Below are 13,656 nucleotides of genomic sequence, written 5' to 3' on the forward strand. Positions count from 1 at the left end.
AAAGGAAGAGGCCCTTTGGCCCACAATGTCGTGGCGAACAGGACACCAAATTAAAATAATCCCTTGTGCCTTCCCTTGGTCCATATCCCTCTATTTCTTGCATATGCAGGTGCTTATCTAAAAGCCCCTTCAATGCCCCTGTTGTATCTGCTTCCACCACCAACCCTGGCAGTGCGTTCCAGTCATTTACCACTCTGTTAAAAAAACCTTGCTCCACTTTCTGGGCACGCATCATCATTTTTCTAGAATGTCTACTGTTTGGCTCTGACTAACTGTTAAATACAGTATTGTACTACGCAGGCCTAGAAAAAAGGCCTAAAAGATTTCCCAGATATGGAATTGCATCACAGCAACAAGGAACACCCACATGCAAATATCAGCAGACAACACATGCACCATGGATACTTTCTACTGCAGGGAATACATCATGACCCTTTCCTTTTTTTAAAATCTTCATTTAGTCAGTTTTTCTTTTTTGGTGTTTTCTGAAATTGTCTTCTATTTTCTATTCCTAGAACCGTGGATAAGGAAACATTTGGGCCTGCATTGGCCAATTTAGTGCATAAATACTTTAGCACAGGCAAGTGAACTCATCAAAGAGGAAGTTTTGAATGGTGGGACTTTACCTGTCTGTAAAAACGACATGTGAGAAGTTCCACTGTTCAAAAATCCTAGATGTGCACCAACACATGGGCAGAGATTGTGTCAATCACTTAATGTTACAAAAGTAAACAAGCAATTGAAAAAGCAATTTGGCTGTTGCAAGCCAAACAGAATTTTCAGGAGGCAACTGTTAATTCCAAGACACTGAAAAATGTGAAGGCATTTTTAATTAGAAAATATTGTGCTTTTTTTTAATTATCTAAAGACCCATCTGTCCAAGTGGATTTTAGTGATTATCACACTATTTGCATGTGTTAACGTCTGCCATCGCTTAGGCATTTTGTCACATTTGTTAATACATTAAGTTACACAAGACAATGCTTCAACAGTTAAAGCATGCTTGCCTTTCACATGCTTATAACACAACAAAGGGAGCAACTTTGCAATAAATTCAAAATACTACAAAATAGAATATTTTAAAATATATCCAGGCTTCTGCAAACACTCCTCTGCTTTCCACAGGGAAATAAATGCCTGAGGAAGAATAATTGACTCAGCTAATGTTACCCTTGGCAATAATCAAAGAGATTTGCATTTCATTAAAATTGTGTAATATAGAAATTCCTCAATCTCACATTTAATTGTTCCCCGAAATGCATATGGAGATGAATGCATTGTGCAGATGGACAGAAGTAGGCCCCCATCTGTTACTGGCTTTAGCTCAATCATGTTTTGAAAATGATTACACCTTCCCACAACATAACTATTTCTTGACACAGTAAATTTGCTAATTAACTGTTGACATGCCTAATCACAAGTGACAATCTCAGCCAGTTCCTCGAAAAGTACGCCTTGGATTACAAATTCATTGTTTTATGCGTTGCTAAATTAGGCATGCCTTGGAACCATCCCTTCTCCAACCACACTGATTGCTTTTACATAATCGTAGGTACATAGATTTACCAGAAATTCACATGTAACAGATGGATGATGAGATAAAAACTACTTAAGATGTTTAAGACAACAACTTAAACAGGATTTACACATCCTCAAGTGATTTTTTTTTAAATAGTTCATTCTCAGTTTATTTGATGTTGTTAACTCTGCACAGCATATTTTTAGCTTTGCTATTGTAAATCGCCAAATAATCCCTTGTGCCTGCCCTTGGTCCATATCTCTCTATTTCTTGCATATTCAGGTGGTTATCTAAAAGCCCCTTCAATGCCCCTGTCGTATCTGCCTCCACCACCAACCCTGGCAGTGGCAAAAAACAGAAGCCCATTACCCTTCACTGTAAAGTTCCTTCAAAGTTTAATTCCATAGGGAAGACAGACACATTTAAAGTTGATTTATTAGTCACAAGTAGGCTTACATTAACACTGTAATGAAGTTACTGTGAAATTTGCTGTGTCGCCACGCTCGAGCGCCTGTTTAGGTCAATGCACTAACCAACCTAGAGCACCTGGAGGAAACCCAGGCAGGCATGAGGAGAATGCACAAACTCCATCCAGGTCCAAACTGGGAATCTAATCAAGGTTCCTGGCACTATGAGGCAGCAGTGCTAACCACTGTGCCGCCCCAGTGCAGGTCCTAAAGCCCAACAAGCCCTTCATTCCTTTGAATTATCCCAACGCCACTAACCCAGCTTTTCAGTGTACTCTGCAATTTTGGCATAAATAAATGTTCCCTGATGTCCCTCCTTATTCTAGGAGGCAATAATTATGCATGCGTTCAGGATGGTGGAATTTGATGGTTCAAATGGCCCTTTCTAATTTTATTATAATTGATTTCTGTCCACTGGCTTTTGAACAAATTCCGGGAGCAATGGCATCACACATTTTCACTTAGAACAAACTCATTTAACTTGTTCTTTCCTCTTAAAGAGTGAATATCCAGAATTACCTGTAGGTATGTGTCTCTATGTTCATGCAAGGATAACATAATTTCAAAAATTTAGAGAAATGTAACATCCCCAGTACTGTGTGGCTCACTTCAGGCTGCTCTGAAGCAGCTAAGTTTGAAATCGTAGCTAGTGGCAGCACAGTGGTTAGCACTGTTGCTCACCAGGGACCAGGGTTCAATTCTGGCCTTGGTGACTGTGTGGAGTTTACACACTGTCCAGGTGTGTGTGTGGGTTTCATCCAGTGCTCCAGTTTCCCCCTGCAGTCCAAAGACGTGTGGTTTAGGTTGATCAACCATGTTAAATTGTCCCTTGGTGTCAGGGAAATTAGCAAGGCAAATTCATGGGGTTACACCAATGGGGCCTGGGAGGGATTAATGCTGGTGCAGAGGCGATGGGCCGAATGGCTTCCTTCTGCGTTGTAGGGATCCTATGATGCCATCTTTAGCACTTAAGATATACAGAGAGCCAACCCTGCATCTAACATCAATTGAGTAGTCTAACCTGGAGAGAGAGAGATAGAGACAGAGACAGAGAGAGAGAGATTCTCCTTCTGTGGTCGCAATAAAAGTGTAGTCCTTTTAAAAGAAAACAAGACAATGCAACCATTCTTCTTCTGAATAAAGGGGGTGCAGGATTTGGATTTGTAACTTGGTCAATTTTCTTTCTCCCACTTGGGCCAGTTGTAAACAAAGCCATACAGAGAAAATGCAAACAAGGACAAAAAACACAAAATGGCGCATGCAGTTTTAACGTATGATAATTGAACTGTGGGATGATGATGATGGGAATATAATACCTGAAAACATGCTGGAAGGTAACTAAATAGTAAATTATAAATGGAATTGGGCAAATACTTGGGAAGGAGAAGTTTGCAGAGTTGCTGAGAATTATCAGGAGAGTTGGGGTCGCTTTTTCACAGCCAGCACAGGCACAATGGCTTCTTTCAAAACATAAAAAAGATGAAGAGGAGGCTATTCAGCCCTTCAAGCCCACTCCGCCATTCATCACAATCATGGCTGATCGTTCAAATCAATAGCCTAATCCTGCTTTCACCCATAATCTTTGATCCCTTACACCCCAAACACTATTTCTAGATTCTATGATGAATGGTATTGTAAGTTGCATTATTGATGAGGCACGAGTTTCATAATATTTCCTTAGATCCTGATCCAGGTCACACTTTTGTGATGTGACACCACATACAGGAGGCTTCAGTGTGTCACTGCCCAATTTCCATGCATCCCCAAGCAGCAACTCAATAGTAGAATTGGAAGAGGTCTACAGATCTGCTTGATCTCTGGACCACAGCTGCTGTGGTACCTTCCCAGAAAAGAATGTGCTCATTAGAGGGCAACAAACTCTCAAAAAACAACTCACGTACACAAAACAGCAAGTTTGGAAACAATATTAAATCTGCATTTCAGATCTTAACTTGCTGACAAAAGATTCAAAAAAAGCACCATGCAGATATAAAGAGGCATTTATAGTTAAATGTGCTTTGTTCCCCTCACATCCTGCCACAAATAAATTACTTTCACCAGACACTCATTCCTCACAAGATCAATTCTATCTTGAAAAGTGATATTTCATATTTAATTAATTTTGGAAATATGCTTCCTGAATCCAGCCATTAACTACTTGCATTTTTCTAATGCCTTTAGGAATCAAAGAATATCCTAGCATTGTTAGCAAATTGAATGTTGAGCCAATGGATTAGCAGGCAAACCCAAAACATTTTAAGGAAATCTTTAAAAGGACAGGGAGGAAGTCGAGGTGCAGGGATTTAGGGAGGGAACTCTAAAGAAAATTAACCAGGAACAGATGAGGGGCAGGAGGTTTGTGGGGGAATGTCAGGAAAAACCATTTTACTCAGAGGAAGCTGACGGTCTGGAATGTGCTGCCTGGGAGGGAGATGGAGGCGGGATGCCTCACGCCCTTTAAAAAGTATCTGGATGAGCACTTGGCACATCATAACATTCAGGGCTCTGGGCCACGTGCTGGCAGATGGGATTAGGTGAGAGTTCAGGTGTTTCTAACGTGTTGGTGCAGACTCGATGGGCCAAAGGGCCTCTTCTGCACTATATGATTCTATGAACCGATGCCAAGCACGCTGGCAGAAGTGATTAACGGTTGGTTGAGTGCATCAAGTTTAAGAAGGCTGTTAAGAGTGGAGAAAGGCGGCAAATAGAATCATAAGTTAACGGGCTGAGATGATTGAAGTTCACATGCTGGTTAGGTGGATTGACCCAAACAGGCAACGGATTGTGACGATTAGGGGAATTTCACAGTAACTTCATTGCAGTGTTAATGTAAGCTTTACATGTGACTAATACATAAACTACTTAGGAGTTACAATGTCCAACAGTAGTAGCACAGCTAGCTTTTTATGCCAAACCAACATAGAAAGGGCTTCTTTGTCTTATTACAAATGTTTGTAAGGTAGTTATGACACACTGAGTTAACAAACCCCCATCCTAAATTGGGATTTTAATTAATAAAATATTTCTAATGGGAAAAAGACTTGTGATCATTTACGTTACAACAAGCAATACAAAAGACCAGCCCAGTACCTTAGTATTCTGTAACTGAGCAAGACCTGTAGAAGCATTCGCAAGAAGAAAGTCTCCACTCAAGACAGCCATTTTGTTGCCAAACTGCATATCCTTCAATGATCCGTGAGATGATGTCACCTCGACAATGTTCACTATTCCGCGATGCACTAAAAAAGCCGTGTGAATCAGTTCTGTAATTTCGGCCAGATTCCGCTGACTAAAAAGAAAGCACAGAATAAATTACTTACACACCCAAGCTCTCAAACAAGAAATTCCTTATCTCCCTATTGATTCAATGTTAAAGGGGCATCACAAGCGGTTCGCAGGAAGACTTGCTTTTCTTGGAATCAAAGCATTGTTACAACAGAGGAAAAAAAGAGGCCTTTGCCTTGTTAAACAAGATGCTGACTCTCTGCATGAATTACTCAACTCTCCTTTGGAGGGAGAGAGTCAGATATGGTGAACAGTTTTGGTCCGCTCAGCTAAGGAAAGATATGCTGGCATTGGAGGCAGTCCGGAGAAGGATCACTAGTTATGGTATGGAGCAGTTTTCATTTGAGGAGAGGTTGACTAGGTTGGACCTGTACTCATCAGAGTTTCAAAGAATGAAACGCAACTTTATTGAGACATACAGAATTCTTAGGGGGGACTTGACGGAATAGATGCTGAGAGGTTGTTCTCTTTGTGGGAGAGTCCAGGTTTAGGGGCATGATCTCAGAGTAAGGGGGTCACTCACTTAAAACAGAGATGAGGAGGAATTTCTTCTCTCGCGGCAGTGGATCTGTGGAATTCTTCACTGCAGAGGGCTGTAGAGACTGGGTCGTTAAGTATGTTCAAGGCTGAGGTGGATTGATGTTTAACCAGTCAGGGAGTCAAGGGTTATGGGGATAAGGCGGGAAAGTGGATTTGAGGATCACATCAGCTCAGTCACGATCTCACTGAATGGTGCAGCAGGCTCAATGGGTTGAATAGCCTATTTCTGTTCCTGTGTCTTATGGTGCAGTGGTAATGTCACTGGAGTAGTAATCCTTTGGGGGCATGGGTTCAAATCCTACCACGACAGCTGATGGAATTTGAATTCAATTAGCAAAATCTAGAATGGAGTTTAAAGTCAATTAGTAATGAAATAGCAATCAGTAACATCAACCATTAAACTATCAGTACTGTAAAGGGGTCACATGAACTCAAATGCAAACTCTGTTTCTCTCCCCGCAGATCCTGCCAGATCTGCTGAATTTATCCTTTTCCCCTTTGTACTTTAGGAATGGTATGTTTTGCCTGTCTAGTGCACAAGAAACAGTACTTTTCACACTATCCCAATACATGACAATAATAAATCAAAACGCCTAGCACTGTATAACCATTATCACATTAAGAATGCTTTCCTCGTGTCACCATTGTTCTTTTGCCAATCACCTCAAATATCCTTCTCTGGTTTTTGACCCTTCTGCCAATAGGAACAGTTCTCATAAATCTTTTCTGCATACTCTGAGTGCCTCTCAGTGCCTAAAATTAGACACAATACTACAGATGTGGTCAAATCAATGTTTTATAAAGGTTTATCATCATAGCTTCAGAAAATGTAGGAAATACACAGCAGGTCAAGCAGCGTCTGTGGTGAGAAAGAGTTAATGTTCTGACTGAAAGGTCATCGAAGAAACATTAACTCCGTTTTCCTCCACAGATGCTGCCTGACCTGCTGGGTATTTCCAGCATTTTATTTTACTTCAGATTTTCAGCATCTGCAGTATTACTTCTGTGTTCATCATAACTTATTTGCATTTGTGCTTTGCCTCCACTTACTTATAAAGTCCTGAATCCCAAATGTTTTTCAGCCACTTTTTTCCCAACATTTTCTGCCAGATTTAATGTTTATGCATACTTATTCCCAAGTGTCTCTCTTATTTAACACCCTTTAGAATTATACCCTTTTGTTTTATATTACCTATCCTCATTCTTCTGACCAAAATCTATCACTTCACAAGTCGATCAAGTCTCCCCTCAACCTCTGTCTTTCCTGTGAAAATAATCTTAGTTTATTCAACCTCTCCTCATAGTCAACGAGACAGGGCAATATTCTGCTGAACCTTCTTCATACTCTCTCAAAATTTCCATGTCCTTCTGGTAGCATGGCGACCAGAACTGCATGCAATACTCCAAATTAAGTCATTAATATACATCGTAAAAAAGCACAAGTACTAACATGAACCTCTGAGAAACCTCACTGCATTCCCTCCTCCAGTCCAAAATAACAACCATTCACCACTGCTCTGTCCTGTCATTCAGCCAGCTTTGCATCTAGTCTATCGCACTCCCTTTTCCTTTCTTTCTATGGGCTTGAAGTGTGCTGACAAGCCTACTGCGTGAGACTTCACCAAACGTCTTTTGGAAGTCTACATCAACCACATGACCTTCATCAACTCTCTGTTACCTCATTAAAAAGACACTAACCAATTTAGTTGAACACAATTTGCCTTTCCTTTTACTAATCCACACTTGTCTACATAACCATTAATTTTGTTCCAGATTATCATTTTGAAAAGCTTTCCCCCACCATCGATGTTCAACTGACTTGCTGGGTTCATCCTAACACTCCTTCCTGAACGAGGGTGTATCATTTGCAATTCTCAAGTCCTTCTGTCCCTGGAACAAGATGCAAGACTTTTTCAAGGATGCGTGGCATTGGTGGGATCAAAGGCTCAAAATTGCAATCAGACTTCAGTCTGCTGCACTGAACTTCTTTTCTTTCCCTGCCTTGCCATGAGCAATGTCACAGGAGGTCACCCAGTTACCTAGAAGTATTCCCAATTAGCGCAACAAAAACAAAATAAGTTTTAAAAATCACTCTCTGCCCTATGCAGCCAAGTAGCTATCCCAATTGGTCTCAGAATGACCTTAAAATGAATTATAATCATTAGAATATGGGGGTGCTGTTTCGGATCCGTTTTTTTCAGCAAGGCCACAAGTCCAATCTTCGGACACTCTGCATTTTGCACAATTTGCATCCCAGGCTAGCACTTCCCCATCTCTGCCCTCAACCTCCTGGGAGGCCTCAATGTCCTCCAATCCTACCGGTGAGGCCTATACAACAGGTCCTCACTGATGGAGTCCATGTGTGATCCTCACCGGTGAGGACTTTCATTGGCGAGGCAGCTAAGGCAAGGCAGCCGGAATGATTGCGTCTCGGCCTCACTAGTAACATTTGAATTAATTTAAATACTGAACAGCCTCGCGACTGGGAAGGGAAATCTGGGCCCAGTAAGATAGCGAAGGGCAAGAAATCAGGCGCAAACACTTTTTTTTGTCTCTCTTGCGATCTCACTGTCTAATACCACCCATCGACCAATGGGATGAGAAGACAAGATCATCCCCCGAGGCTTTCAAAGGAGAGGCTGCATTATGCAAAGCTAGCTCCCAACAGCAGTATAACTCCTGTTATAAAGGAGCATCTCTCCTGATGTACTACAAATGCGGAAATGAATCAGTCATGTTAAAAGTGAATAAGATAATCATGAGCACTTCAGAAGAGATAGCCTAATATCCTCAAATCAGAAACTGCAAACAAAATATTGTGTAAAAGAAATTAATTGAGTGCAACTGGCCAGATTGGAGAACATAATTTTCAGATCACAAGACTTTTAACAGCAATACTTTCGTGGTACAGCACAGCACTAAACTAGCTGCAATAAACAGGAAAAGTAACAAAAACAAGCTAAAATACCAAATATGTCAAGTGTTAAATGTATTCAAGAAATTACAATATATTTTAAAATTCACTTCTGCACATGAACTGAATAGAACAAACTGTTAAAATAATCTCAAGGCCCCTGGCTGAAGTTCAGCGTCAATAATTCACACTTATTTCAAGCGCACAATGAAGTGTATTATATCTCATTCCAGTAGTTCAGATGGTGCAAATGTTGAAACCAGCAAGTTTTCAAACAGTACACTTCAAATGTCTTGTGCATGAAAGAGAGTCATGTACAGAAATTAATGAAGGGACAAGAGGCACACACGATTAACACAGCTGGGAAACTCAGCAGTGATTACTTCTGCATTTTAAGTGCAGATTATTTTCAGGACATTGCTTTTGGAGGGCAGTCAGTTACTAGCTCCTTCGGAGCAATGGCAATGCTGTAGATGTCACAAAATCTCCCATCTCCAACTACCCAACATCTAATAGTCTTGGAATATTTCAACCAATTCAGTTTAAAATCTGATTCAGCAATTGCTTGACATTTGAGTGAAAACTGCAAGTGTTTGCCCTTTTTGCCTTTGAAAATGAATTTCCCCACCCCACGTAAAGAACCATCAGAAAATGCAGAATCTAACATACAAGAAAGAAAATGTCCAAGAATACAGCAAGTTCCATTATTATCTCAGGTTTGTTTTTGTATCGCAAAGTCCAGTCATCCACAGAAAAAAAAAATCAAAAGCAGCAAACAATACCATTGTGCTGAGCTACAGACCTTTTATCTAAGAAGTTCAGTGCCTCTGCCCCAGCATTTCTGTCCTCTTGACAGAGGATGAACATGTTATGGTCCTGCTCCATGGAGTCGGGAGAGATAAAATGGTTTTGAAAACTGAGAAGCAGTGTCTCTGATCAGTCGCAGTGCAATGTTGTAGTCGGTCCCAACGTACATTGGGAGCCCAAATGATGAGCAGGTTTTTTTTTTAAATAACAAAAAGCAAAGAAGTCAGTGATGTTTGATAAGGTGCCTCATAAAAGGTTGCTACAGAAGGTTAGGGTGCACGGAGTTGGGGATAAGGTGTTAGCGTGGATAGAGGACTGGCTGTCTAATAGGAAGCAGAGAGTTGGTATCAGTGGGTGCTATTCTGGTTGGCGGTTGGTGACTAGTGGAGCGCCGCAGGGATCGGTGCTGGGGCCTCAACTGTTTACCATTTATATAGATGATCTGGAGGAGGGGGCTGAGTGTAGGGTGACGAAATTTGCTGATGACATGAAGATGAGTGGAAAAGCAAATTGCATGGAGGGTGTGGAAAGTCTGTAGAGGGATCTGGATAGGCTGAGCGAGTGGGCGAGGACCTGGCAGATGGAGTATAATGTTAGCAAGTGTGAGGTTATCCACTTTGGCAGAAATAATAGTAGGAGGGATTATTATTTAAAAGGCGAAAAGCTGCAGCATGCTACGGTGCAGAGAGACCTGGGGGTCCTTGCGCACAAGTCGCAAAAACCCAGTCAGCAGCTGCAGCAGGTGATCAAGAAGGCGAATGGGATGCTGGCCTTTATAGCAAGGGGGATAGAATATAAAAGTAGGGAGGTCTTGCTGCAACTGTACACGGTACTGGTGAGGCCACAGCTGGAGTACTGTGTGCAGTTTTGGTCGCCGCACTTGCGCAAGGATATGTTGGCCTTGGAGGGAGTGCAGAGGAGGTTCACTAGGCTGATATCAGAGATGAGGGGGTTGGACTATGAAGAGAGGCTAAATACACTGGGTCCGCACTCGTTGGAGTTTAGAAGGATGAGGGGGGATCTTATAGAGACGTGTAAGATAATGAAGGGGATGGATAGGGTAGAGGTAGAGAGATTCTTCCCACTTAGAAAGGATAGCAGGACTAGGGGACACAGCCTCAAGATAAGGGGGGTGCAGTTTAGATCGGAGTTGAGGAGGAACTTCTTCACTCAAAGGGTGGTGAATCTCTGGAATTCTCTGCCCATTGAAGTGGAGGAGGCTACCTCGCTGAATATATTTAAGTCATGGGTAGATAGGTTTCTGATAGACAAGGGAATTAAGGGTTATGGGGAGAAAGCGGGAAAGTGGAACTGATCCACTTCAGATCAGCTATGATCTTATTGAACGGCGGGCAGGCTTGAAGGGCTAGATGGCCTACTCCTGCTCCTATTTCTTATGTTCTCATGTCTCATTTCCTGGACTGAAAGCAAATAACTATATCCGGCGATAATCAGAACTAGGTTTGTGCTCTCAGCAACTGAGGCATGGTGATGAAAGCTGCTTGCTTCAACTGTAGAGGGGGGAGGTCAGTTCAGTTTAGTACTCAAGACAGATAGAAGATATTACTGCATGCAAACATTTTATAAATACTTATTTTTTCTGACATGCGCTTTACTAATTTTAGGAACAGTTGCTAATCTGATATTTTTTCATTCTGGTTGGGGTGGAGAAGCTAAAGTCTATTTTTTTTTAAGAAGTGATGGAAATGATGCTCCGCTATGAAGTTGTAATGCCGAACAACCCTGTTGCTATTATATCTTTGCTATGCAGTGTCTATGCTTGAAATCTAGATTCAATAGCTTAAATGCTCCAACTTATTCCCTACTATCGGTGACATTTTTCATAAATTCTAAAGCTGAATATGTACATCATACTGGAGTGAGAGATAACAGAACCCAGAAGAACTCACCGAAGTTGCTAGGAAAACATGAAGAGCCATACACCACAGGAGATGAACCTTGATTATGCCCAAGAACAGTAACAGATTTACAGGAAATTGAAAAGTCCTCACGGAGCCACTGATTTATGTAAAGGTTTAGCAGACACAACAAATCTGATTGTTAAATTTAGGAAGAACTGAGAGACCATGGTAACACTGAATCATTAATCAGGCTGCATTAATTAAAAACAAATCTACTAATAACGAAGAAAATTAAGGAAACATCCACTTTGCAAAAGCAGTTATAACAGATGGTGAAGACAAGCAGCAGTTGTTCTACTGTATCTTAACCCTGAATTATTTAGCTGTCTTGTAAGATACTTGTACAACATTCATTGATACTTATCAAAGCAATTTTGTGCAATTTCACTGTCAGCTTGGCTCAATTGGTAGCCCTTTGCCCCTTGGCACAAGAGGTTTGCAGGTTTAAACCTTACTCCAGCAATGCATGAAAGGGTGATAGAGGCAGAAGCCCTTGTCACATCTTTAAAAAAACATTTGGATATGCGCTTTAAGTACAATAAACTACAGAGTAATGCATCAAGAGCTAGAAGCTGGAATCAGGCTGGACAGTGCTTTTTCAGGCAGCACAGACCACTATGGCTCAAATGGCCTTCCTCTGTGCCATAAATATTTCTATGTTTCTTCAGCATGTAACCTCGGCTGACACTTCAGTGCTGCATTGATAGAGTGCTGCATTGTTAAGGTACTGAATTTCAGTTCAGACACAAAGCATATAATATTCTGGGCTTTATACGGACAAATAGGGTCAGAGAGTACAAGGACAAAGAGGTTATGCTGAACTTAAGAAAGACACTAGTGAGACCGCAGGTGGAATATTGTATACAGTTATGGGCATCAAACCATAGAAAGGATGTGAATGCATTGGACAGAGTATAGAAGACGTTTTCAAGAATCGTTCCAGGAATGAGAACCTTCAGTTACGAGGATAGATTGGAGAGGGTGACATGAGTTTCCTCAGAGAGAAGGCAGCTAAGAGGAAATTTGATAGAAATGTTCAAAATCATGATGGGGCTGGACAGAGTAGATTGGGAGAAACGGTTCCCTCTCATAAAAGGATCGAGAATAAAAGGGCAAAGATTTAAGGTGATTTGCAAAAGAAGCATTTGTGATGTGAGAAAAAATATATTCATAAAGGGAGTGGTTTGGGGCAGGAATGTACTGCCTGGAAGTGTGGTGGAGGCAGGTTCAATCAAGGCATTCACGAGGTGATTACTGGAATAGAAACAATATGCAGGGGTACGGCACTAAGTCATGATGTTTGTTTGGCAAGTTGGTTTTGACACAATGAGCCAAATGGTCTCCTTCGGCGCCCTAACAATTCTGTGATGCTGTGATTATACAAGCTGTTTCACTGGTTTAGGGAGACCCTAAATCTGACAGCAACGTTCTAAAGAGTACAGAGTCTTCCCAGTGTCCTAATCAACATTTATCCTTCAACGCTAGCATAAACAAATTAAAACACGAATGTCATTTATCTCACTGCACTGTAGGGATTTTGCTATGCACACAATTCCCCTTCTGGTTAATTAATAATCACTGCACTTAGCTGAACGTTAAAACTTTCCTCATAGAATCCAAGAAGTTTCTTTGGGATTTTTAAAACAGAACATAACTTTGCTCTCATATTGTCAAACCAGTTACAGTTCTTTACTCTATTAATGTGCTTTGTTATTCCCTTGACCCTAGTTTTTGTTGTTACAGCATCCTAATGTATATCTACTCTGCCCATCACACTTCCATCTCCATCAGCTAAAGTAGCAGATGTGAGAGTAAGCCTGGGGAACCAGTCACTGTCCCAGAGGCAGCCTGTGTAACAGTAGGTGAGACTGCAGGTGGGCTGTAACACGCAGCTGCAATCTGTTCACACTGCCCACTTCCTAAATGGCAGCCTTGGCGGGGGAACCTCTCTGCTAGAGATGATGGCTCTTTGAATTATACAGATGGAACATGGTGGAATTGTTGCAATGTTGACTGTACGACATCAGTGGCAAGTAAGTGAATACTTTGGTGCCTAGCAGTTCTATGATCCTTGCAACAAAGCTTTAAAACAAGGGCTAACAAATAATACAATAAGGAATGCAGTGGGGAGGAGAGAGAGGATGGGGTGGGGTAGCACCAGAGATGTCCACTGCATTTCACAATTTTAAAAAGTGGCAACGG

At 41.4% G+C, this 13,656-nt stretch overlaps 1 protein-coding gene across 1 annotated transcript in view; it reads right to left on the bottom strand.

Moving 5' to 3' along the window:
• The window catches only part of pdss2 (prenyl (decaprenyl) diphosphate synthase, subunit 2), a 198,257-nt gene that overhangs the window by 83,835 nt on the left and 100,766 nt on the right, over positions 1 to 13,656 (bottom strand). Inside the window, exon 4 of the mRNA XM_080193379.1 lies at positions 5,077 to 5,275. Coding sequence (XP_080049505.1) covers positions 5,077 to 5,275 — 199 coding nt within the window. The remainder of the gene's footprint in view (positions 1 to 5,076; positions 5,276 to 13,656) is intronic.

The sequence above is a fragment of the Carcharhinus amblyrhynchos genome, chromosome 7 (genome assembly GCF_965287045.1).
Source record: "Carcharhinus amblyrhynchos chromosome 7, sCarAmb.v2.hapA, whole genome shotgun sequence".
NCBI classification, from domain to species: domain Eukaryota; kingdom Metazoa; phylum Chordata; class Chondrichthyes; order Carcharhiniformes; family Carcharhinidae; genus Carcharhinus; species Carcharhinus amblyrhynchos.